This window comes from Polypterus senegalus, chromosome 5 (genome assembly GCF_016835505.1).
Source record: "Polypterus senegalus isolate Bchr_013 chromosome 5, ASM1683550v1, whole genome shotgun sequence".
Lineage (NCBI taxonomy): Eukaryota > Metazoa > Chordata > Cladistia > Polypteriformes > Polypteridae > Polypterus > Polypterus senegalus.
In genome coordinates, this window is record NC_053158.1 from 1,362,768 (window position 1) to 1,389,253 (window position 26,486).

The window sequence follows — 26,486 nt, forward strand, 5'->3', positions numbered from 1 at the left end:
CCTCCTGGACCCGCCCCTTCCTGCCTGGAAGTCATATGACCAGCAGTTCTCCAGTTTCAGACTACTCCGTATTTACGGCGTGTTTTCTTTATTTATTTTGCATCTGATTATATGGGGTCACCAGGATGGTAGCCCACCTCTTCTCACTTTACAATGCCTGATCTATCAGAGACTTTGTTAATTCCATTCTGCATGGAGACTAAAAACCGTGTCCTCACCACACACCCACCCCATGGGGTTAGTAACGTAGAAGAATAATCTCGTTTTTGTGTGGAGCTTTCATTTAGAAGCCGTTAATGAGATCACTAATGAACACGTCTCTGTCTCTCCATTGGTTCTTCCAGCAGGACAGCGATCAGAAACACAGGTTCAAATCGAGCCTTCAATGATCAGCTGACCACCAAATCAATGTTCTGCCAGGGCCATCTCAGTCCTCTGAGCTCTACTGAAAACCTGTGGAGTGAGCTGAAGAGGAGAGGACACAGGAGGGGGCCGAAGACCCCCTGGATGAGATTCTGAAGAGAAAAATGGGCTCAGATGACAGGCTCAGTATCCACCAGCCTTATCAAAGGTTACAAGAGAAGGCTGTTATATTGTGTGACAGGTGGCCGGGGCCCATGCCCAGCCGGGACGCCCCTAATGCATATTTTCCGGGGGAGCAGCCATGGTGAGCTCAATACCTCCCCCGGGACGCTTGGTGGCAGTCTCCATGGTGGCAGTCTCCATGGCCGACGGCTCTATGGGAGATGGAGTACTCCACAGCCTGGTTGGGAGCTGGGGTGGTCGCTAGGGGGAGCTGCCTGGATTCCACAGCCCGGGTGGACAAATCTTCAGCCCCACCCAGAGGTACAATTGGGACCAGGTGGTCAAACACCTGGAGTACTTCCGGGTGGGCTATAAGAGGGTCCAGCCACCACCACTCAGGGGCCAGAGTCGGGAGGAGGAGGACTAAGCTCGAGGAGGAGTGGTGGTAGAAGAAGAGAGAACTGTGTTGTGGGTCTTTTGTTGGGCTGTGGGACACGGGGAAGGCATGCCCCATGGCTGAAGATAAAATAAAAAAAGTTTTTATTTTATACGTGCCTTCGTGTTTATCTGTGTCGGGACAGGCTCGGATATAGCGCCTTTTTGTTACAATTGGCAAAGTGTTAAATGTAGGGGTGCCAACAACTGGAGCACATGCGTTTTTTGCTAAAAATATCCATTTCTCGATGAGGTCTTTGATTTTCTTTGAATGAACTTGTTTCATTTTTTCAGTGCAAGATGACAGTTCTTCAGAAACCAGCGATTTGTTTCTAACCCTCCTTAATAATTTTTACAAGGAGTGCCAATAATAGTGGAGGGCACTGTATATTTGTAAATGTCACTCTGAAGGAGTCACCAGCCATGAACCTCACCACACGTCACTGGGCGTCATCAGATTGGACAAAATTTGCTTAGATGTGCGTCAAATTAAAACGCGCCGCAAAGTGGAGGAAACGATACAAATGTGTAGTACAAGAGTCAAGAGCCATTATAGCAAAATATCAGAAATGAAGAATGAGCGTATCCTCAGACCAAGAGAACACTTCAGCCTCCGCCGCGCTCACAATCGGACATGGCGGCCATGTTACCTGTCAGGTACGTCTGCTCGTGCAGCTCCACGATGCTCAGTAAGTCCGAATCTTGTTGCTGACAGCTCTTCCTCGCCTCATGCCAAGTTAACGCAGCCATCGTATTCCTCTGGTAGAAGACACCGGTGACAGGGTCCACATCCCATCCAACGGCACCTGAGTCAGGGAACAGATTGACAAGGAAGTTTAGACGACGTCACATACGGGAGTTAATGGAGCTAAAATGGAGGACGCGTTTGAGTGAGGTGCAGTCACGGACCTCTCTACCTGTGAAGGAAGAACCCACAGATGACCAGTGGCCTGACGTTTGGCATCTTCCGGTCTCAGGCATTTAATTAAAAGAATGGAGATGGACGAGAGCTGACATTCATTTTGGGACCCACAAGTGCTGGAGCCACGTGAGTTTGCAGGTTCGTAAAGTTGGAGACGACTCCTGAACTGACTTCTTTAAAGTCTTCTTGGTTAGCATCGACTTTCTTCAGCATTACTTTTGCTATTAAATGGGGGGGTTCTCTGGGGGACCCCGAGCTTTTCTATTAAATCCCACAGATTGATGACATGTGACCATTCAATAAACCCAATAAAGCCCTCATGCGTTTGACCCTTTACTAGTTCTCCGTCCAGAAGTCCCCTTCAATGCCCCATAACACAGTGGTCTTTAAGTGGGATGAGTTTAGGGTGTTCTGTTTCTGGTACAGGTCTATACTGGCCAGGCCTGTGCCAGCCTTCTGCAAATTCACGTTAGCTTAACTGGCCTGGTGTGGAGGTGGCTGTGCCCTGTGGTGGCCTGGTGGCTTATTGAATATTAGGTCCTTATGTCCTCTGCTAACTGGATTGGGTTCTAAAAACAAAAAGCTGGGGGGTGTGCTGGGCATTTTATTTCATACAGTGGGCTCCTGGGTAAGGAAAATGGATGGATGGATGGTGTGTTAATTGAAGGTCAGGACTGGAGTTGCAGCTTGCTGTGCACCATGCTGGGCAGAAGGGCACCTCAATATCACAGAACTGCTAGTCTCAATGATGGAAGGACCCATAGAAGTAACTGTTTGTGACTCCATCTAATAATAAAAGACAGCGGAGCCCTAAGTGATAGTTGGCATCAGGGAAGGCGTATCGCCTCCAGCATGGCCTCCAGCTTTAGCCAGAGCTAATCGGACCCCTGTAAGGTTGCCTAGCACTTTTACTTGACTTAGGACTGTGGGCACATGTGGAGCCACCAGAAGAAGGTCCAGGAGGACATGTTTGACCCTGCAAGTGGCACTCAGAGTGGGACTCGATAGCTCACAGGGTGAATGAGCTTGGAGTCAGGAGTTGAGTGATGGGCAATGGGGGCTCAGCTGGCAGTAAGTAGAGGGGGACATAAAGGAGAGTTTGATTGAGGGTCAGCCATGCCAAGCGATAATCAGGGACCCATTGTCATTTTTCATCAGACCCAAGAGTGTTTATGACTTATTTTTTAGTGCTGTTGTTAATTAATTGCAAGTTTTATTCACCTGAGTGCCCCGTACAGACTATTATAATAAGATAAGACATTCTGCTTATAAGAGCTCACAGCATTTCATATAGCGGGTGAAGAGCACAGATTTAGGAGTCGCCACCCCACTGAGGCTCAGTTTCCGATTCACAAGATGGGAGCAGCCCTGACTAACTGCTGTCCCGTAATGTCGGCTGGTGAAGCACAGAAATGTTTCAAAGGGGCCCATTCAAGAGATGGCAGCCACTCAACCACTTTTGTAATGCGGGGCTTTTGGGGAGATGGCATTCATAAGTGCAGGTTGGCACCAGTCCTTATTTCACAGCACACTCCACATTGGAGTAAACCTTTAAATGCCTGTAAATGGAAGCAAAAACCGAGTGCCTCGAGAGTGTAGAGAGCGTGAGCGACAAGCTTATAAGAGTGCGTGAAACATAAAGAGGGCCACAGTTACAGAGAGGAGATTTATGGTGCACTACTGAGAGTGCAATAAAGACAATGGCTGGGCTGCAAACTGAGTTACTGTTTTAAATAATTATTTGATTTTAAAACCCTTGACATTTACTGTGGTAGTTTATTATTGTATTTTGAAAATTACAGCTTCAGGACCTGATACGCGGTGCAGTCCCACCCTCTGGAGACCCTCTATCTGCCGCAGCCAATACCCCTTGGCCTGGTCCAGCCAGACAATGAGGATCTTACGAGCCGGCGGGTAATGGCACCACATGGCTGCGTAACTGATGCTCCCTCACAATGCAGATCATGTGCCCGTCAAACCAGTTACCCAAGGAGGACAGTACTGAAGGAGTCCAGTCTTCGTCTCAGGCACAGCTCGTTGCCGTACCCACCACATGACGAAACAGCTTGGGATCCCGGTTGGCAGCCCCCCAGGTCAGACACGCGGTCAAATCCCACCATAGGAAATGACCCTCTATACGTTACATGGGCGTCTCCTTGGCCTGGTCCAACCACTCAGGTCCTCAACAATGAGGGTCACTCTCAGGTAATCATGCCACACGGCTGTAGTGCCCTAAGTGACGCTCCCTCGCAGTGCAGGTCATGTGCCTCATTTGGGACTCCGTGAGTAACACAAAGTCAAACCAGCAACACCCAAGGGTTCTCCAAAGAGACACAGGAGTCCAGTCTTCGTCTCAGGTCACTGGATGGCATCCATGTCTCATAAACAGGACTCTAAAGACTTGGACCCTCGTCCTTTTGCAGAGATATCAGGAGTGCCACACACCCCTTTCCAGCGACCTCATGAAACCCCCATGCTCTCCCAATCCGACAAGGAAGAGTTACCAGAGTCACATGAATGTCACTGTCGAGGTCAGTAAACCGCACAATGACAATGTCGACACTCTCTCCACAGACAGACACACTGCTGATGGTCGTGCCCAAGAGGTCATTTAAAGCCTGGCTCTTGGTGTTAATCAGGACCTCACAAGCCCAGACCCTCAGACCCCTCACTATAGTCTCTTGAGAGCCCCCATCACAGCCTCCATTGAAGATCACAGCATCGTCAGCAAAGTCAAGATCAGTGAGTCTCTCTTCACCAACAGATGACCCCCCAACTCCCAGTCCATGTGATCACTGAACAGAGTAGGAGCAGAACAGACTGCTGACAGACCCCCAGAATCAACTGGGAAAAACGCAGAGGGTCTGCCTCCTCTCTGCACAGCACTCACCGTGCCAGTTGTGGAAGTTAACCCCGACACGGACTGGCAGACCACACAAGTCCAAGCACACACGGTTTTTATTTCTTTTCTTTTTCTTTGTTAGCACACAGTGCACAAATCACCCACAGACTGCTCAGTCCTTTCTTTCTTTCTCTTTCTTTTTCCTCTCTTCTTCTCCTTTCTCTGCCGCCTCCACTCCTCTCCTCGCCACCTTTGTCCTCCACCTCCCGACTTTGGCTTTCCTGAACTGAGTGAGGCGGCCTCTTTGTGGACCCAGAAGTATCCCAGGGGCACTCTGATCTCCATCCGGCAGCAGTCCCGCATGTGGCAGAAGTGCTGCAGTCCACGGCTCGGGGACTATCGAGGTGCCCCCTGGTGGTGGACACGGGGGTTGAGCTTCCAGGCTTGTGGCCCCGATGCAATCCGCGGGAGGTCGCCCTCTCGTGTCCCGAGGGAGCTATTGTCTCTCTCCCAGTACTTCCACCATCATGGCATCCCGGCAGGGCAAGGGCCCCAGCCATCCATCACACAGCGTACAGGCCGGCCATGATGTCAAGCAACTTGAGGGGGATCCTGTGAAGTCTCAGGATGATCAACAAAGAAAATCTGTCGATATTCACATTTGCACTCGATGAGAACCCTCAGTGCTAGGATGTGGTCGATGGTAGGCATTAAAACCTGACTGGCAGGTGGGAAAGTGATCACGGATCCTATTAAGGGTGACCCTAGCGAGGTTATCCCCCTCTAGCTGACCACCATTCCTTTCCAGAGAAAGACGACAAGTCCAGTTTTCCAGTCAGTTGGGATGATGCCCTTCTCCTAAATGGAAGCAAAGATTGCCTGCAATGCCAGGATACCACAGATCCCTGCAGCCTTCTCTACCCTCAGCTGGTTCACCACCTGTGCCATCTTAGTGAGACTGGGGGGTTCACAGCTGATTGGAGGACCCAGAGATGTCCAACGTCCTGACCGGAGGATCAGCTTTGAACAGCTGCCCAAAGTAGCCAGCCCAGCGGGTCACAACCACAACGTCATCTGTAAGGACTGTCCTATCAGCTGCCCTGACTGCGACTCTCCTTCGGTCAGAAAGCTGTAATAAATCAGGTGAGAGTTGGTTTTGTTTGAAATTTGAACACAGAGGGATATTACAGAGGCTCTCGTTCACTATTCCGCCATTGTTTTGGAAACCCAGAAGAGCGTTTATCTGTCAATGACACCTCCTGGAAGAAAAAATAAGTAGTGTGGAGGGCTAACTGACATGCCGTCTGACAGCGGCAGCGTCTTTACAAATGCTTTCCAGTTACGGTGAATTCTCTGCCTTCTATTTGTTCCTGTTTCTATTCCATGTTAGCTGACAAGCACGAGACATCAGACAGACATCCCTCTCTTCTGCTTGCATGGCTCACAATATCCACTGTCCTCCTCCTTCCCTCGCAGCTGCATTGTATGTGCTGTACTTCTGGGTGAGATTCCCGCACAGTCAGAGTGCACCTTAAGACTTAAGGCAAGCTTAAACCGGTTTTTATTTTGTTGGGCTGAGTTACAGACCTGGATATCAAATGTCACATCGGGCACAAGCTGCCACCACATGCTTGACTCTGCTGGCATTTACTTGGATTGAGCATCCGAAGCAGCTCTCAGATTAGTAAAATAGGCGTCATGAACTGGGGGTTCAAAGCACAAGAGAACCCCAAAAAGTTCCAAAATGCCCACTAGAGGGGGAAATCCCACCAAAAACCCCGGCTAGATGCAAAAAATGGCCACAAAGAGGCTTTATAAAATGAAAACATTTATTTCCACAAATTGCCTGGAAGTACAAAAGAAAGTTCTGTGGAGCTAAATAAGGCAAAAGGGAATTGTACTATCCAAAGCAAACAAGTCCAAATGCAGAAATTTAGAAGTGAATTGAAAAAAATGGAGGAAAATGATCAAAATCCAGAAAATTCACAAAAAGCCCAGCAAAATACACAAGAATTGATCAACTCCAGAGTGCATTCACAATGAACCACCAGGAACTGTGGAAGACCCTCCAGATTCACAGGGTGGAAAGGGCAGTTACTGGCGGAGATTGATAGGTGGCCCCGCCTCTTGGGAGAACAACCATAAAACAACAATGAACCAAACACCAGCAGCTTATATACATAGAAAAAAATGAAAAATAAAGTGTAATGAACATAATCAACATCAATAAAAGAATCAAAAGAGACAGAAAAGGTGACTTTGAACCCCAGCCAGGGGAAGAGGCTGAGAAATGACAACAGTAAAGTACACAAAATACACCGGATGAGGTGACCTGCTCGAGGTAAATGTGAAACGAATCCACGTCTGAAGGCGTCTTCTTCTATTTTAAGCTGGCCAAGTTTGAAACTTCACCAATGCCTTTCAGTGGGAGGTGTAAGAGCCCTTTGCTAGTTGTCACTCGAAGTTGATTGAAGTATTTTCTTAGTTATATTAAATGTTTGCCTATAAATTAGTGCATAGTATATGGGAGGTTCTTCTAATCCCCACAAGCTGAATTGAAATGGAGTATTCCAACTATTTCTTGTCCCTCTGATTGCAGATTAGTCCCAGTTAGTGACTTGCCTTGCTGTGTGTAAGACATGGAGGACACACGGTTTCAAACCGCGCCATAATGTGCTGAGTTGTATGTGCAGAGCCGTATGTTAAGAACACCCTGAATGTGAAGTACAGCATAGAGAAATAACTCATCCTTAAGTATAGAAAACGACAAAGAGCACCAGGGATGAGATGTTTGCTCTGAGGATGTTGACAGTGAAGTAGAGAGAAGGCCAGAAGGAGTTGCATTGCCTGTCTGCTGAAGAAATTGTGATCTGTAGTGAGAGTAGGGAGCAGATTGAGGAGACCCTGAAGAGGTGGAGATATGAGAGGAGAGCAATGAAGGTCAGTAGGACCAGCAAGACAGAATACATGTGTGTGAATGAGAGGGAGGGCAGAGGAATGGTGAGGATGAGGGAGTAGAGTTGATGAAGGTGGAGGAGTTTAAATACTTGGGATCAACAGTACAGAGTAACGGGGATTGTGGAAGAGAAGTGAAGAAGAGAGTGCAGACAGGGTGGAGTGGGTGGAGAAGAGTGTCAGGACTAATCTGTGACAGACAAGTATCAGCAAGAGTGACAGGGAAGGTCTACAGGACGGTAGTGAGATCAGCTATGTGATATGGGCTGGAGACGGTGGCACAGGAGACAGAGCTGGAGGTGGCAGAGTTAAAGATGTGAAGATTGGCATTGGGTGTGACGAGGAAGGACAGGATTAGAAATGAGGACATTAGAGGGTCAGCTCAGGTTGGACGGCTGGGTGACAAAGTCAGAGAGGTGAGATTGTGTTGGTTTGGAGAGACGCTGGGTATACTGGGAGAAGGATGCTAAGGACAGAGCTGCCAGGTAAGAGGAGAAGAGGAAGGCCTAAGAGGAGGTTTATGGATGTGGTGAGAGAGGACATGCAGGTGACGGGTGTGACAGAACAAGATGACGAGGACAGAAAGATATGGAAGAAGATGATCTGCTGTGGCGAACCCTAACAGGAGCAGCCGAAAGAAGAAGAATGAGAAGTATAGAAAACGACTGAAGTTTAACAAGTTTTCCTTTTTTTTGCCTTTTATTCTACATGTGTAACAACTTCTCTCTATTCTTGTGTGGACCGTTTGCGTTGAATCTCACTAAACCTTTTTAAAACAAACTTTTCTGGACTGAGAGATTTCTTTTGGCACGTGTTTGACCCGCGCCTGATCCTGCCTTACCTACCAGCAGCTACAGGAGGTTATAAAATTTCACAAACGTGTGCAGCCGACTCCATCTGAGATATCTCAATGAAAACTGACCTTTCCCAACAAACTCCCTCCCAGAACCCCACCCTGGATCATCACCTTGGCATGGTGGTGGGGTTTGCACACCTTAGGAAGGGTCTTACTTGGCTGAGTGGGCTTGAGCTGAAAGCTCAGGACAAAGGGTGGTTCACCATGGCCCTGATGAGACTATAAATTAGGAAACATTGTGCCCTGCCTGGTATACCAGGACCCACTCTGGAGCCAGGTCTGGAGGGTGGTGTTCACCAGTGAGCAACCTACATAACCCAGCCGTGCTCAGCTGCAATGGTGGCGCTGAGCCATTTTGTGGGCCCATCACCAGCAAAATGAAGGGTGTAGAGGAGACTTTTGGCTGATTTGGGTACATCTAGGAATTCTATGGCTGGGGACGGGGAAGTCTGGGCTAAGGAAAAGCGGTTTGGGGAGACAAGATGATTAGAGATGATTTGTCTTACAAGATCTATTTGTGGAATTGCAACAGAATCGGCCCAGAGGAGTCGCACCATGCAGATGGACAGACATGACAATGACAGTAGGTCCCCATTGCCTTACATGCAAACACAGCAAAGACAAAGATATGACAAAGCGTGCAGACCCTTTCCTTACCTTTTTCTGGGCACATTCCCCATTTACCGTCTTCATCATAGCTTTGTGTGGTTGCACACCAAAGCCTCCCGTCAGCCCTGCCCTCAATCGTGCACTCGACAAACCAATGATTCTGAAATTTGAATGGGAATTGACAAGGCAGGCCGTTTGAGTTCCCAATGATTGTAAAGATATCTGAAAGAAAGAAAGAAACAAACAGGTGGTGAATAACAGTTGCAGTTCTGTACATTAAAATATATTTAAGAAAAATAAGAGGCATAGCCATTAAAAAATGTTACCACGCTCACAGGTCCAAATCTTGACCCTCAAGGTACGTGTTAACCACAGACCCCTCGCCATTCCCTCCACTATAACAAAGTGGCATTGAGTGGTTATGCCCTTGCCCGGCCGGGACTCCTATATAGTGGAAGGATCAGGAGAGAGAACATATTCAGGACATTACCTCCCCCTGAGCACTAGAGGGCAACCTAATGGGTTACAGCAGTGCCACGGGCTTGGATCATGGAAGTTCATCATGGAAGCATGGAGAACGTTGTGAAGATGATCATGGGACCCCTGGAGCACTTCTGGGCACTCTATAAAAGGTGGGACAAGAAGCTTGCCAAGAGGAATGCACGTGGATTGAGAGGAAGAGAACAAGAGAAAGAAGAAGAAAGGAAAGGGCTGTGCGCTGTGTGTTTGTGGTTTGGAACTGTGCAGTGTAGGGGGGATATGGGGGACGGCATTTCCCTGCATCTGTCTGTGTCAGGTTTGGGTGGCAGGAGTGCCCTCTGCAGGCCACAGTGGCGATTTTATTCTCTTTATGGTGAAGACCACTGAGAGGCTGGCCCTTCACTATACGAGACCTCTTGTGAGAGACCACTTGGACGCACTGCCCACCGGACAGATATTGGAGTAGGTGATTCAATTATCTAGCTGCTCCATGAGGCAAGACAAAGCTGGCAACCCCCTGAGGAGGAGGTTTTTTGATTTCTCCGGTGCCTTCAATACCATCCAGCCATCCCCATTAAGGGCTAAACTCAGAGATATGCAGGTGGATGAGCCGGTGGGGTCCTCTCTGTCTGTCAGACCACCGTTTGTGAGGTTCAAGGGCTGGAGCATCACAAGGAGCAGGCCTGTCAACTCAATTCTCAGATGATTCTGCATGTTTTGAAAGGGGGGTGAGACAGAGGACAGGGGACAGAGGCATAGGGGACAGGGGAGAAGATTGAGAACTGTCTGCAAGCATGCCAACATCAGCACCACCAACAAGCAGCTTATTGATTGTCCCCACCCAAAGGAACCCCCATGTCTGGTCACAATTTAATGAGTTGATGTAGCGGTGGTGCACTGCCATAATGACTAGGGGGTCCACATCAGTGACAGACTAGACTGGAGGAACTCTAAAAACAAGCAGGGCAGGCTCTTCTTTGCTTGGGTGACTGCACTCCTTTCATGTGGACAGTGACGTTCTCTCCATGTTCTACAGCTCCGTGATGGTCAGTGTGGTTTGCTCGGCTGGGAACATCACCTCAAGCTGGTTGAGAAGGCAGCCTCAGGTATGGGAAGCCCCCTGGACCCGCCGGAGGTAGTAGTGGAGTTGGGAAAGAAGAAAACATTGAAGCTCGCTATCATATTGAACAGCACAAAGAGTACAAGGAAACGAGACATAGTCGGAGGACAGAAATGAGTCGATAACCGAAAGTCAACCCTAAATCGAAATAGCAGAGCGGACACCAAGAATCGTAGTCTTAAGGAGAAGTGAGATTTCAAGATCAAAGATACAAGAGAAACAAAAGACTTTTGTGGGCTTGACATCCAAATCACGGATACGCAGTGACGTGTCAATCTGATATTTAAACCGTCAGTCATTACAACAGACATAACCACATAACCCGGCCACCTGAAACGGCGTCTATGCAGCAGAGCCCGTGAAATGGCGATGCCCAGGGGAAAAAAAGATGGCACTGCAGAATGCAATGATTAATAACCGAACCTCTGGTGTAAGTTTTGCCATGACTGTGTTCAAAATCAATTGGATAAAATCAACAAAATACTTGGCGACCGCTGGTTTGGATGTGAAAATTCTTTGACTTCAGAAACTTCTGGAATGAGAGCTTAACGATTTCTTGAAGGCTAGAAATGACAACAAAACATTGAAATTAAACGCAATAATGGCTGTGGCGGGCAGCTGGAATGCCCCAACAATGGAAGGATCTGTGAGCTATTTCAGGACATTTTCTACCCCGGACTGATAGAGGGCAGCGCCCTTGGCTTATAGCGGTGCCACGGGTTTGGAGCATGGCAGGGCACTGCCTTTGGCCTCTGCCAGAGGGCGCCTAGACATTTACTGGGCCCTGTTTGGCAGCACTTCCGCCACACCAGGTAGTGCTGCATGAAGAAGGTCGCTGGACACCTGGAGTCCTTCCGCGTGTCCTATTAAAGGGGGCCAACCGCCAAATACTCAATGGCCAGAGTCGGGAGGAACAAGGACAAAGCTACTGAGGAGGACTGCTGGCAAAGGGACTGTGCTGCCCTTGTTGGCGCTTTATGAACTGTGCTGTGGGGAACGGAGAAAAGCGCATCTCCACGCAAAAAATATGGTGTGCTGTGCGACATTTGTGTCTCCGCCTGTCTGTGTCGGGGTGGCAGGAGCGCCCCGGTATTCCACGTCACATATTTAAGATGACGGTACATTATGCTTTGCGTCCAAGAACGTGGATACAAAAAAGCAAACTAAAAGCTTTCCTCGCATGTGTTTAAGTCGTTCCGGACTAAGACTTTTGGGTGGCATTTCAAGTTCGTTTTTAACGTGTCGAGCGTCTAAGTTTCAGTTTTATTTTGATCTCCTGATTTTTTTGTCCTCTACAAGTTTCCTTTTTATAACCTCGATGTTGTCACCTCCTGCTCCTTCATATAACATTCTCTCTGCCTTCCCCTTGTCTTTAATGGCAGAACACAAAGTGCAGGTTTAAGAGATGTCGACTTCAAATATTCAACACTGAAATCAGAAACGCAAATGAATTTGCAATAATTTAATATTACTGTTTATTGGGAAAAGTGCTAAATCGTATTGTAGATCGATAATCGACGTGATCTACGATATTTTGGGTGACTAAACCGAAACAGGAAGGTGTACGTGTTCGCCAAAATCAGCCAAAGGGTCACATGGCTGAAAGTCGAGGCTTCACCTGCACACCCGAGTGACGCTTTACAGCAGTCGGGCGGTCAAAAGGCAAGCGGATGGGAGATCAGGAGATGAAACCGAAGTCAACGGCAGAAAGACAAAAACAAGAAAGACAAAAATCAAAGTTGAAGGAGCAAATCGTAAAGACATTAGCCCGACAATTTGCACGTAAAAGAATTGCTCTCTGTCTTTAAGAGCTATTCACGTACTTTCTGTACTGTACTAAAACAAGAAAGTGTAAAAAGATGCAATGGTGTGAAGAACGACTCGGTGCCCTGAGCTCTGAGCACATCACACCAGTCTTAGCGTCACTACATTGGCTACCCGTGTCATTTAGAACTGACTTTAAGATACCGCTAATGGTTTATAAAGCCTTAAACAATCTCGGCCCCGTCCCATAGTTTGGAATGCCTGCCCCGTACACTCCGAGTTGTAACCTCAGATCTTCAAATGGTGGTCTGCTTATCATTCCAAAAGCCAAGCTTAAAAGAAGTGGCAAGGTGGCGTTTTTTGCTGTTACGCACCTAAAATGGAACGTTTTACCAACAGAAATTCTCCAGGCTGACAGCGTGGAACACTTTAAATAAACTGCTAAAACCCCATTGTTTTCAAATGGCTTTTCTGTGGCCACATCTCAGTTGTATCCCGATTAGTCCACATGAGCAGTGAATTCTTCCCTACTAATCTCTGCTGTTCTCTGCTGTCACAGAGCCTGATCAAGGCACAATGCTGCCCCCTGTGTTAAGGAATCGAATGGCGGGCGTCCCAGATGACCACATGTGAAGCCTGGAAACCAAGAGGGCTGATTTGGAACATCGATGTTAGGTTAGAATGCCCGGTGGGGGCTGGGTGGTCTCCTGGCCTTGGCACCCCTGCAGATTTTGTTTTTTCCTTCTGCCCGACTGGAGTTTTTTTCTGTTCTCCTGGCCACTTTCTCTTTGTTACGTACTGAATCGTATTATTATTATCTGATCTTGTTTGTTTGTGTTTTATATATTAACTCCCTTCTTACTTCATCTTGTAAAACACTTTCAGCCACATTACTTGCATGAAAATGTGCCTGTCGTTGTCGTTACCCCTTGGCGAGCTGCAGACGTCTCATCACAGAGATAGGCAGCATTAGAATCAAGCGGAGAGGGCGAGCAGCAGCCTCAAGGCGGTAGAAACAGGAGACCCACAGAGGACTCACCCTCATTTCAGTGATGCTCATCGTGCCATCAGATGGGACCGACATCTGAAGCTCTATAAATTAGGGCCTTGACGGAGACGAGATTAAGGACCCAGCTATACTTTACCAGAGATTGGGGTGACAGAGGCTCACAGTCCTGGAGCACATCCTGTGACACTGAAGTATTTCCGAGTCTGCTTTTTTCTCATTGAGGCTCATGTGGGAGGTCGAGCTTTTAGTTACAGGACCCCTAAACTGTGAAATGGTCTGTCTGCTACTTTAAGAGATGCCCCTTCAGTCTCAGGCTGAAGACTCACGACTTCAGTTTAGCACACCCTGACTAGAGCTGCTGATTAACTGTGCAGACTGCATCTCTGTTGTCAGTCATTAGCACTACGTAACATAAGTAACATGATAGCTATAACTGGATACCGACCCTCACCTATTCTGTTTCTCTTCTCGGTACTCAAATGTGGCACTTGATAGCAATGCCCACCTGCCAAGTTGTTCTGCCTGCCTGTGGTAAAGTCATCTCTGATGCAGGATCACAGGAATGGTCGGGTAGAGGGGTCCTGTCATCGGATTGGCTCTAGTTCAGCTGTGGAATGGCCAAATTGGGGAGGCAGCTTGATGGCTGAGGTCTTCAGGACTCTGAACAAATTAAAATCATATTATGGGATATCATCTACTGTTCAATTCTGCTCCGAACTTGTAAATTTTTTATTTTTATACTGTATTGAGGATTTGTTCTGTTCTGTGTATTGTATTATATTGTATTGACCCCCTTTTTCTTTTTGACACCCACCACACGCCCAACCTACCCGGTAAGGGGTCTCTCTTTGAACTGCCTTTATTTATTTCCATACAAGGGTTTTTATGGGAGTTTTTACTTTGTCTTCTTAGAGAGTCAAGGCTGGGGGGCTGTCAAGAGGCAGGGCCTGTTAAAGTCCATTGTGACACTTCTTGTGTGATTTTGGGCTACACAAAAATACATTGTATTGTATTCTATTGTATGTAAGAATGACACTTCCCAAGAGCCTCTGTGAGTAGCTGAGACGCCATAATAAGGTGGCAGTACTGGCTTGAGAAGTTCTTCACACTTTTATTATGAATGCCCGGCCAAGAATGAAAGGATGAGACGTCTGTTATATTTCAGGCACGGTTCCTCTCCTGGCTGGGAATCAGACGTCTTATTTTTGTCTATTTTGTTCCTTTTTTATGATAACATTGTTGGCTATTTAGTATCTATATTTATTTTGTTTTTAATGTACCATGTGTTTTGTGGGTGGTTCCCCAAGGGGCAGGGCCACCTGCCCTTCATATCAAGAGACTGCCCCCTATCCCTATAAAGGCTGAAGAAAACCCACAGTCCATTGCGGTTCATTGTGAAAGTGCTTGTGGTGCATTGCTGGTGAGAGCTCTGTCGATTATTTTGTGCATTTTGCGACCCTTCTTGGATTTCATATTGGGATGGTGGGATTGCTTATTTGGGAGGCATTGCCTTCTGTGATCTTCAGAGCTTATTTTTGTTTAACAAAGCTCCTTGTGAAAATAACCTTTTGATTTATGAAGATTCTTGGTTGGCCTCTTTTATAAGTAGCCAGGGTTTGATGGTACTTCCCCCTCTACAGGACTTTTTTGAGATTGTCTGGGAACTGCTGAGCTCATAAGAGTGTCCAGTCCAGGCTCTAATGTCCTATCTGCTTAGTTCAATGTCACAGTAGACGACTTCTCAGCAATTTTTAGTCATTTATGTAATCTTAGCCAGTCAGGGGCAGTTGGTGGTGGACCCCCAACTGAAGATGATCGCCTATTGTCACACAGCTAATGACTGAGACCAACTAGACTACGACTGACGAGGATCAAATCAAAGAGCTTTGAAATTCTCATTAGTCGGAGGGGTGGGCAAATCTGACATGCGCCACAACAAACAGTCACATAATGTGACATCCGCTTTACAGTCATGATGGTGCAGCTTAATTAAGACCCCCCCGACCAATCACTGACCGCACTTAATCTCCGTCACCATTCCTCCAGTTTAGCTCCTCGGCTTTGTTTCTTGTTCTCTTTTGCTGCAACACCAACACGTCGTTTCTATCGGCAGCACATTTTCACAAGTGAAGGCACAGCAGATCAACGTGCCTCACAATAATAATTGGCTAAAAAGAGACGGAAACTGAAAGGTGAAGCCTGAGGGGACAGCAGAAAACCCAAATGGACAGCTTCATAACAAAACTCACTGTCAGATGGCCAGGAAGGAGAGGAAAATCAAAACTTCAATTGGCGGAAACTAAACCTGCGAAGGCTCAAGGCCAGGTGACCTGTGTGTCCCCTCTTTTGTTTTGTTCTCTTCTGGTGAGGAAGTCACATTTTTAAGTTGAGTGATAGGCCATAAATTCAACATATAAGTGGGTCTCACTTCTTGACGTGTTAAATGTGGAATTCACTGCCGTCGGGACCTCGTTAACATGACAAACAATGGTAAGGACGGTGAGGCGTGAGCAGCATCGGGAGTCGCTCTCCTTCTTTAGAGCGCATGGAGTAACATCACATCACTCAGCTGGGATCTTTAAGACGCGTTTGGATGGAGAAGTCGCGTTTGATTACGACTGTGGAATTTACAAGGAAGCAGACAACCAGAGAGGAGCCGGTGAGACGAATGGCCTGGATATTCAGAAAGCAATCCAACTTAAAAAACAAAACGGGAATTTGGGGCACAGTATGGCTTAAACACAGGAACAAAGGATTATGGGAGAGAAACGCTATCACAATTAGGAAATGTTAGAAGTGGTGTCCAGCAGGGGGCAGTGCTGGGGCCACTGCTAGCTTATAAACACGCAGCTGATCTGTATGACTTGAGTTTAGTTTCAGTTTTATTACAGACTTTCCTAAGGTTATACAAATCGTCAACTGTCACTTCTGGGGGTCATGCATGCAGGGAATTTATTTCTATCTATCTATCTATCTATCTATCTATCTATCTATCTATCTATCTATCTATCTATCTGTTATATAGTGCCTTTCATATCTATCTATCTATCTATCTATCTATCTACACTAAATTAAAATCTATCAATCTATCAGCTATCTATAGATAGATAGATAGATAGATAGAGTGAAATGCACTATATAATAGATATATATAGATAGGAAATGCACCATATAATAGATAGATAGATAGATAGATAGATAGATAGATAGATAGATAGATAGATAGATAGATAGATAGATAGATAGATAGATACTGTAATTTTATCATTGGTTTTAGTCGCCTATTTATTGATCTTATTTATTGGATTTTGAACTTCCCCACTGCAGCACAGAATTCTGGATAATTTATTGGAGAGTTGATAGCACCGCACTTTGGACACCATTTGTTTGCTGTTTTAATAGACACACGCTTTTTATTTTTACACCACAACAGCTGTTGTGTCCTGACTCTCTATTGTCTATCCACAGTTATGACTATCGATGTCCCTGGAGAAGGCCGATGCCCACCGATTGCTGGCACCCGGGATGTCACAAGTGCATCGAGCTGTCCTGCATACTGTCCTTAAATCCTAATGACGTGACCCTGGACGTCACCCATAGCAACGCAATATCGACTAATACAACATAACACAGAAAATGGCAGTGCCCACGTCACAACACAATGGTTAAAATGGTCAAATATTTAAAGACTTTTTATAACAACAGACTGTTCTGATTACGCACAGAAAATGGCCAAAGTAGTGTGAGGCCTCCAGAAATAAGCTAGGGAGCAGTGCGGAGTCCCCATTAGCTGGCCCAGAAATGATAAAGCGAAAATGTGGTCTCCAAAAGGCCTCACTGGCCAGGCCTGCCTCACCCAAGTGGGCCAAATCCCAACTGCACTGACTGGCCTCGGCCTTCGCAGGCCCAAAGGGCTGTAAGCTTCAAAAATAAACTTAAATGTCCCTAAATATCCAAAAGTGCCTCTTAAAGGTAGGAATCCATAAAAACCTGTGGATGAAGGAAATCTTTATAAATACAGGAATAGTTCATCAACAATAGCAAAAATATCACAAAGGTCTCCAAAAGAAGCATGAAGAAGTGTCCATAAGGCAGTCCTCAGTGAACATGTAACCCAGAGAGAGAAATCCAGGAAGCCAAGCAGAAGAACCAGACAATTCAACAAAGACACCTAAGAGTTACTGAGACCCCAAATGAGCTTCACAAAGAGCCAGAGAGGGGGCGGGCTCAGGAGTGGTGTAGTCTGAGTGGCCCCACCCCCTGGGGCTCCACCCACAAACTCCAAGGGACAGGAGAGCATCACACCGCACAGAGAAACCGTAATACTCATGTAATAAATAATGAAAGAAAAGCAAGATCAGAGAAAAATATTTTATGCGAGAGAAACTACAAAACAGAAATAACCTAAACAAGAAAACTTTAAATAAATAGAAATAAATGTAAGGCCCAGCAAAAATCCTGGCTGGACCATAACACTGGTTTTGTCTTTCTTGGTGGAATATCGCAATGGTGCTAAAAGGCTGCATCAGCCATGGATGAGTAACCAAAGGTCTGACCTGGCGGTCCATCATACAGATGAGCAGCTTCAGAGGCAGCTGCAGAGGAGCCCGTAAAGTCTGTCATGACCTAGAAAGTTCTTACGCACCGAGTCCAACAGACTGTAACAAAACGCCCCGGGAGTGGAAGGATCCGTCAACCTCTGGTATGTAAAACATCAAGGGTAGACAAAGAATCTTTATAAATTAAAAGATTTATTTTTGAAAATGCTCTGAAACAATGAAGCTACGAGAAGCACAATAAGGCCAGAAGGAGTTACATTAACCAACAAAGGCAATCCAAAGCAAACAAGTCTCAAAAACGCAAATCCAGAAAGTGAAGTCAAAAACAGAGCACAGAGGTCAGAAAAATACAAAAAATCCACAAGAGCACAGTGATAATCACAAAAGAGACTCACCAACTCCACCGTACGTAATCAATGAACCGCAAGGGACTGCATAGGGCTGAGGTTGGATCCTTGCAGGATATGGATGGGTGGTCCCACCTCTTGGTGAAGCACCCACAAAAGACATGGAATATGACGGAACAAGCATAGACACATCCACATGACCTGAGTAGACGAGAAAGTCGAGGGGAATGCACTCCCGATTCAGCGTGGTGGAGAGATAAAAAATAATGAAAATGAGCACAGGAGATACTGATAAGCAAAGTCTGAAAGCGAGACGTCTCGGTCATAAATCTTAATCGTTACCAAAAATCACAGTTCTTAGGAGCAAAATTTAGATTCAGAAACCGAAAAGTGCCAAGCGTAAAGAAACGCACAGAACGTTCTTAAAGATTCGGCCTCTTTTTGGTTTTTGCTGTTTTCGGGAATTCTGTTTTGTTCCTAAGAACTTTGGTTAATAATTCGGATTTCCCAGAGATCTGCCAAACTGTGGCTTTCGACCACATCTCTATCTCCTGAAATCTTTATCTGTCTTGTTGAGAACAAAGCACATAAAATGGCACATAACACTCTTAGAAGTCCAATCTCGGAAGATGGAAGACCTTTTTTTTTTTTTTGTTCTTTATTTCGCCTTATACAATTTCTCATATTAGGAATTTGTTAGTTTTCGCATACCCCTTGGGGTCAGAGCGCAGGGTCAGCCATTGTACAGCAGCCCCTGGAGCAATTACAGGTTAAGGGCCCAGCAGAGTAGGATCTCTCTTGGCAGTGACGGGCAACCTTCTGGATACCAGCGCAGATCCGTAGCCTCAGAGCCCCCACTCTGCCCCAATAAAAACCTTACACGACAATCCAACCATTATTGAACCAATGATGTCAGAGCCCCAGGTGAATCATGGGAATGCTGCCATAGTGATGGGCCCCCTAAAATCACCAAAACGCCTGTGACCGTAGCCAATCCAAACGGTCCTCATGTGACAGTCAAAGGATCGTTGTAATGACCGATGGGTAGAGTGAGAAACGGGAGAAAGACAAAGCGACGGCCAAACCGGCGAGTCAAAAAGGAGTTTGTTCAAAACCAAATCAAAGGCCAAAAATCAAGTCAAACAGCACAATAATTTCAACAGCGAGAGATCAGAAATAAAGAGAACCCTAAACTACAGAGCTTTAATCCAAACCTCGTGTACAAAATATCCGTCGAGGTGACTTCTTAAGCCGTCGTTATCAATGATCTTTCGATGTGACGACCCCAGGGGCCACCAATCCGAACGGCATCAACCATCATCAGACAAAATGGTGTGGTGATACGACGTGAGAAACGTCAAAGCTTTTACATGCACTGTTGGTAGGAAACGCCTGAAACGATTTCAATCCAAAATACAGAGAGTCGTAAGTCGTAAATACTGCATATCGAGGCTAAATTCATTGGGAGTAGGAAACACCTGAAAAGATGCCATTGATGGCAAAATAAATGACAAAGGGCAGCAGAAAATAGTTCAACGAGAAAGCCAGTAATAACACTCATCTCTAACCCTTAGCTCACTGGTTCTCAACCTGTGGGACGGGCCCTCCTAGGGGGGCGTGAAGTAACAAAAAGGGGGGCGCGAAGAATCGAAAAATATGAAAAATGAAACCAAAACAAATGAACTTAAACTACATTCTGATGCTAGAAAGATAAATCTAGAGTTAGATAAATGTCGGTAAAAGTTAAGTAGGTACAATAAAATATGCATCTATGATATTAATTCAAAAAGAACAAATTGCTATTTCAGAAAAACGTTAAGGGGGTGCGATTGAAACTGTCACGAAAACTCGGGTCGCAAATACTTAAAGCTTGAGAAATGTCGCCTTAACCGTTATCAAGCTGTGGCATCCACTCCTGCAGCGGGACTTGGGAGGAGCCGGACCTCATCCAACCCCACCCATTGTAAGGAACGCCTCTGTTCTTTCAACTGTGCTTCTAGTTTCGAGTTTTGCCTTCTTTCTCAGGCTTCCCGGTGTTGTTTTCTGGCATGAAATTTCAACCACGTTTCGTCATCAAGTCCCTAATTGCTTGGGCAAAATTACAAATAATGTAAAATCTCGAACTGAAGAGCAAACAAGGAAGTGGGATTGAGGTTGGGGTTAGTAAAAAATATGACAAGTGTCATGTGGAACATCTTCAGGGCTCTGGCAAGGTCAGCGATTCCACCCCCAGTCAAGAGGTGGCGCTGTTATGATCGACGTCTGATTATTTTACACCCGCAGTTCAATAGGATGCCAGCCAGAAGATGAGTGACCTCACATCCGCATCCTCCAACGGACCACCAAGTAGACCCACGACAGAGGAAGATGGAGTTCTGACTCACAAGCGACTTTTCCTTTTGCTCACAGTGACCGCCATTATTTTACACCCTCATGGGCCTTTTCTTTTCATAACCCTTAAAGACGTTTCGTTAAACGTTTCAAAGAAGCTTACAGGAGAAGCGAGGAGACACCGTAGCTCTTTGCAGTGATTAATCTCTTTATTTTACACCTTTTTACACTCTGAGCCACCTGATGTCTAAGGTCTATTTTAATACAAGTAAATGAATCTTACCTTCATATCCTCTGGAGCACAAGTCATCTTTTGTCCCGTGAATCTTCCACTTGCTCCAAGATCCCGAGCCTGAATAAATTATGATGCTTTGGTCGTTGGTGTTTCCATGATTGAATTGCAGTTTGGCTCCCTGAATCGCAAATAAGTGTTCGTCTTTGCACTCCCACTTCTGCAGGTCACTCTTGGCGTCACATTCAAAGAGCTGGACTTTAGCCATGTTGGTTTTGGTCGTCACTCCCAGGCACAGTTTGGTCGACTTGCTCACCAGCCTGCTGTCGGACACCCATCTGAACTGCTGAGAGGCGGCAGAAGGCTTGCAGGGGGCGGCCACCACGGACGTGTTACTGAGCACCTCAGCACACTTGTTGTGGTCCGCATTGTGGATTAAAAAGAACAAGGACTCTGTGTAGGAAGGAGAAGAAAATGAATTCGCAGGGAACAAGAATACAGCAGAGCTCAGCAGTCGGCCATCAACAGGACGGCTGGCTGTTGTATTTGATCGTAATGATTTGTGCCACCGTTTACCGTTTGGAATTCCATCCAACCATCCATTAGTCAACCCGCTATATCCTAACTACAGGGTCATGGGTGTCTGTTGGAGCCAATCCCAGCCAACACAGGGCGCCAGGCAGGAAACAAACCCGTTTGGAATTGACTTTTAAATGATTAGAAATAAGTATAAAAATTCAAACTTAACATGTGAGGTTCCAGAAGAGACAGTAAGTTTGGCAGATAAGGCACTTTTATAGAACAATAGGCTCTATACAGAGGAGCACAGGACATATTTAAATCTATACAGTATGACCTCTATGATTAGACATTTTCAAATTTATTAAGGTTGTTCCTGGGTGGATGTTGACCATCGGTATGTCTCTCCGGGGGATTTCGAACCTCACATCAAATTTGGGGTACAACATGTATGTAACGTGTATTCACGCCGTACTCCTCTCATTTTAGCTTAGGATCAGTTGTTCCAAAGGGAAATCCCAGAATTCTTCAGTGCTCTCTCGCTGGCGATGTCACGGCATGAAGATCGACCCTGGAGTTATATGAGCTTGCAGTGACAGACTACTGCGTGTAGTGAGCGTTTTATGGGGGCGCGCTTGATGAGTACAGGGAAGGAATTAAGTGTGACACCACCGCTAACTTGTGTTCCATCGGTGTCCTTAGAATGGAGGAGAAGAAAAGTCCAGTGGACCACTGAGGTCACGTCTGATAGCAGTGAAGCCACGCCCCCTCCTGATATTTAAACCAGAAGTCAGCATTCAGAATCAGACCATCTACAGAGCCGATCGGGGCTCCGCCCCTCTGAGGAACTTGGTGTTTCTACAACTGCTGATTGTCCTCTTTTGGTCCCATCTTTGTCCTTTGGATATTCCAATTACAAGGAGCATCAGATGGGACAACAATCCTCTTTTCTTTTGTGTACTATCTTTATTTACAATATAAAGACTACATTTTATCTATCTATCTATCTATCTATCAATTATATAGTGCCTTTCTATCTATCTATTTAGCTATCTAGTATACAGTGCCTTTCTATATATCTATCTATAATATAGTGCCTTTCATCCATCTATAATATAATGTCTTCATATCTATCTATCTATCTATCTATCTATCTATCTATCTATCATATAGTGCCTTTCATCCATCTATAATACAGTGCCTTTCATATCTATCTATCTATCTATCTATCTATCTATCTATCTATCTATCTATCTATCTATCTATCATATAGTGCCTTTCCTATCTATCTATCTATTCTATCTATCTATCTATCTATCTATCTATCTATCTATCTATCTATCTATCTATCTATCTATCTATTATATAGTGCATTTTACTTTCTCTAAAATAAATAAATAGAAAACACATTATATTACAAATGACAAATATGAAAGGCGCTATATGGTTCATAGATACATACTGTAGATAGATAGACAGATATCATAATGACTACGTAACAGCGTGACCACAAGGGGATTCCACCAACCCTCACACCCCAAACACAACCTTACAGACTCAAGTCCCGGGTTCAAATAAATGTTTTTTTTTTTATAACCAAATACCTTTACAATGGCTACTGTCAAGGTAACACAATCACAGTTCTCTTCTCTTCTCTCTCATCCTCCACTACTATGAGGTGAGCTTCATCCTCTTCCACCCAACTCCATCTCACCTGGATGAGGCAGAGTGGCTCCTTTACTCTAAAACTCAGGAGGACATGGTCCATATGAAACACTTCCGGGTCATGCAGAGCTCCCATCAAAGTATGGATTGCTAATCCTTGCAGCACCCCCAGGCAGATCCCAACAGGCCTGCATCACAGGACTACAGTTCCCAGCATGCCCTGCCATATGAGCACCAAGGACCAGGGATGCTGCCTTCTAGCACCCCTGGGGAGTATGTAGACCAGATAGGTTGTCTCTCCTTGTCTGTTTGTGATTCTGGCCGCCTGACTGGGTGATGTTCTTTGCTCCATCCCTGCCAGAGTGCCAGTGTACCGAGGTTTTTATTCCCTGCCTTTCTTTCCATATGTCCTGCATTTCTTCCTACCTTCTTATTATCATGGACTCCTGCCCAGGTAATGGACTGGATCCCATTCTGACGGGGTGTCAGTCGAGTGTAATTGTGGAAAACCATTTAGATCAGTTAACATCAAATGTAAACGTGGAAAACCAAAAGTGATCAAAGCACATAGAAACTCTCCCTGGTTTAATGAAAACACTCGAGCTCTTAAATTAGAGTGTGAAAACTGGAGCAGATGGAGAACAACAAAGCTACATGTCTTTCAAATTGCATGGACAGAGAGTGTAAATAAATATAAAAGGCCCTCTTTAAAGCTCGCTCAGAATACTATTCTACATTAATAGATAGCAATAATAAAAATCCTAGGGTACTTTTTAGAGCAGTGGCTAAATTAACAAATGGGAATTCAGATCAACAGTGCAAAATACAATCAGATATTAGCAGTACAGACTTTATGAACTTCTTCAATGAGAAAATTAAAAATATAAGATCCCAGATCTCAGCATAACAGTACAAAACAAATACTAGCTTAGCAGACCCTGTCACATTGCATTCAGCACTTTAATAATTTTAATCCTGTAACTCACCAGGAAGTCTTAACTTTAATTACTAAAATGAAGCCCACTACTTGTTCCCTAGATCCAGTGCCAACAAAACTAGTAAAAGTGCAATGGATGTTCTTGCAGCCTATTCTAACCGTTATCAATAGTTCATTACTGCATGGCACCGTACCTGATGCACTAAAAGTGTCAGTCATTAAACCTTTACTTAAAAAGTCAGACCTAGACCCACACATACTAAATAACTATAGGCCTATTTCAAATTTACCATTTCTCTCTAAAATACTAGAGAAAGTAGTCGCCAGTCAGCTTCAGTCACACCTTACGCATTACAATTTATTTGAGAAATTCCAGTCTGGCTTTCGACTGGTCATAGTACAGAAACGCCACTAACACGGGTTGTAAATGACATTCTGATATCCTCTGATGAAGGAAATTCCACTGTAATTATGTTGTTGGACTTAAGTGCAGCATTTGACACCATTGACCATTCTATTTTACTGCACAGGCTAGAAAACGATGTTGGGCTTACAGGCCCGTGCTCGCTTGGTTCAGTTCTTATTTATCAAATCGATTCCAGTATGTACAGAAATGTGCAGACAGTACTCCATCATTATACACAGAAGTTCAATATGGGGTCCGCAGGGCTCAGTACTGGGACCTTTACTGTTTTCACTTTACATGCTTCCACTGGGATCTCTCATTAGGAAACATAATGTTAATTTTCACTCGTATGCAGATGACACCCAGTTATACCTTTCATTTAAATCAAATGAAGTTTCTCCGATGTTGTCTTTAATTAGTTGTGTTAGTGAATTAAAGGAATGGATGAATGAGAACTACTTGTCTTTAAATACAGATAAAACAGAGATGTTAATTGTTGGAGGGAATGACGCTGATCACAGCAATATTTTGTCGCCATTTAACTCAGTTGGAATCCCAATTAATTTTACTGAATCAGCCCGCAATCTAGGTGTTATCTTTGACTCTAGCATGTCATTTAAAGCGCATATTACAAAGTCGTCCAAAACATGTTTTTTCATCTTAAAAATGTTAGGAAATTAAGGCGCTTTCTAAATAAACAGGATTGTGAGAAATTAATTCATGCATTTATCTCTAGTAGGATTGACTACTGCAATGCGGTGTTCACTGGCTGTTCAAACTGTTCTCTATACAGCCTCCAGTTAATCCAAAATGCCGCTGCAAGAATTATTACAAGAACAAGAAAATATGAACACATAACCCCAGTTCTTAAATCTTTACACTGGCTCCCAGTTAAGTTTAGGGCAGATTTCAAAATCCTCCTTTTAACATATAAAGCATTAAATGGCCAAGGTCCGCTTACTTGTCTGAACTTATCATGACTTACAAACCTGAGCACATTAAGATCTCAAGATGCCGGTCTGCTTAGGATTCCAAGGATTAATAAAATAACAGTGGGAGGTCGAGCTTTTAGTTACAGGGCCCCTAAACTGTGGAATGGTCTTCCTGCTTCCATAAGAGATGCCCCTTCAGTCTCAGCCTTTAAATCCCGGCTGAAGACTCACTACTTCAGTTTAGCATATCCTGACTAGAGCTGCTGATTAACTGTACATACTGCATCTCTGTTGTTAGTCATTAGCACTATAACATAAGTAACATGATAATTATATTTGAATACTAACCCTCACCTATTCTGTTTCTTTTCTCGGTACCCAAATGTGGCCATTGGTGCCACGCCCACCTGCCAAGTTGTTTGCCTGCCTATGGTAAAGTCATCCCTGATGGAGGATCACAGGAATCATGGGAAAGAGGGTCCTTTCATCGGAGCAACGTTTCAGCCGTGGCATGGCCAAATGGGGAGGCAGCTAGATGGATGAGGTCTCCAGGACTCTAAAAATATCCAAACCTACATAAATAAATATGAAGGCAATTAGGAGGACCGATGAGGTCACTTCCTTTGTGGCCAAAGCCACAGCCCTTCTGGTCATGCTGGTGTATAACCTAGAGTTCCCACTGGAAGCTGTCATTTAGTTACGGACCACCTTATGAGGACCCCAATGCTCAGAGCCCCTGGAGGCTTTTTTTTCAAAGACAGCATGAAGCTGAGTGTTGTTTAGCACAGGTGAGCATTCTTTTCTTTTTGTCCTAAAGACACCACGATTAAAAGGGGCTTCCTGCCAGACCCCCAGACCTCATTTCTTTGTGGTCTGCTTCATTTTGATGTCCCCATCTATATTGACTTGCACATCTCCCAGTCTCTGCTCACCTTCCATGTACTAACATTGAAGAGACTGAGGGGTTCGCTCAAAGAGAATATCAGGGGGCCGTCCGGACATTCAGGAGTCCCTGTCAACGTGGGCCGATGCTTTGGGCGA

General features: G+C 45.2%; 1 protein-coding gene across 1 annotated transcript in view; it reads right to left on the minus strand.

Moving 5' to 3' along the window:
- mrc1a (mannose receptor, C type 1a) overlaps window positions 1–26,486 on the minus strand; it is a 137,661-nt gene that overhangs the window by 105,738 nt on the left and 5,437 nt on the right. Inside the window, exons 2-4 of the mRNA XM_039754266.1 lie at window positions 21,038–21,439; window positions 9,193–9,366; window positions 1,611–1,766 (exon numbers count right to left, since the gene is read on the minus strand). Of these exons, the coding sequence (XP_039610200.1) occupies window positions 1,611–1,766; window positions 9,193–9,366; window positions 21,038–21,439 (732 nt within the window). The remainder of the gene's footprint in view (window positions 1–1,610; window positions 1,767–9,192; window positions 9,367–21,037; window positions 21,440–26,486) is intronic.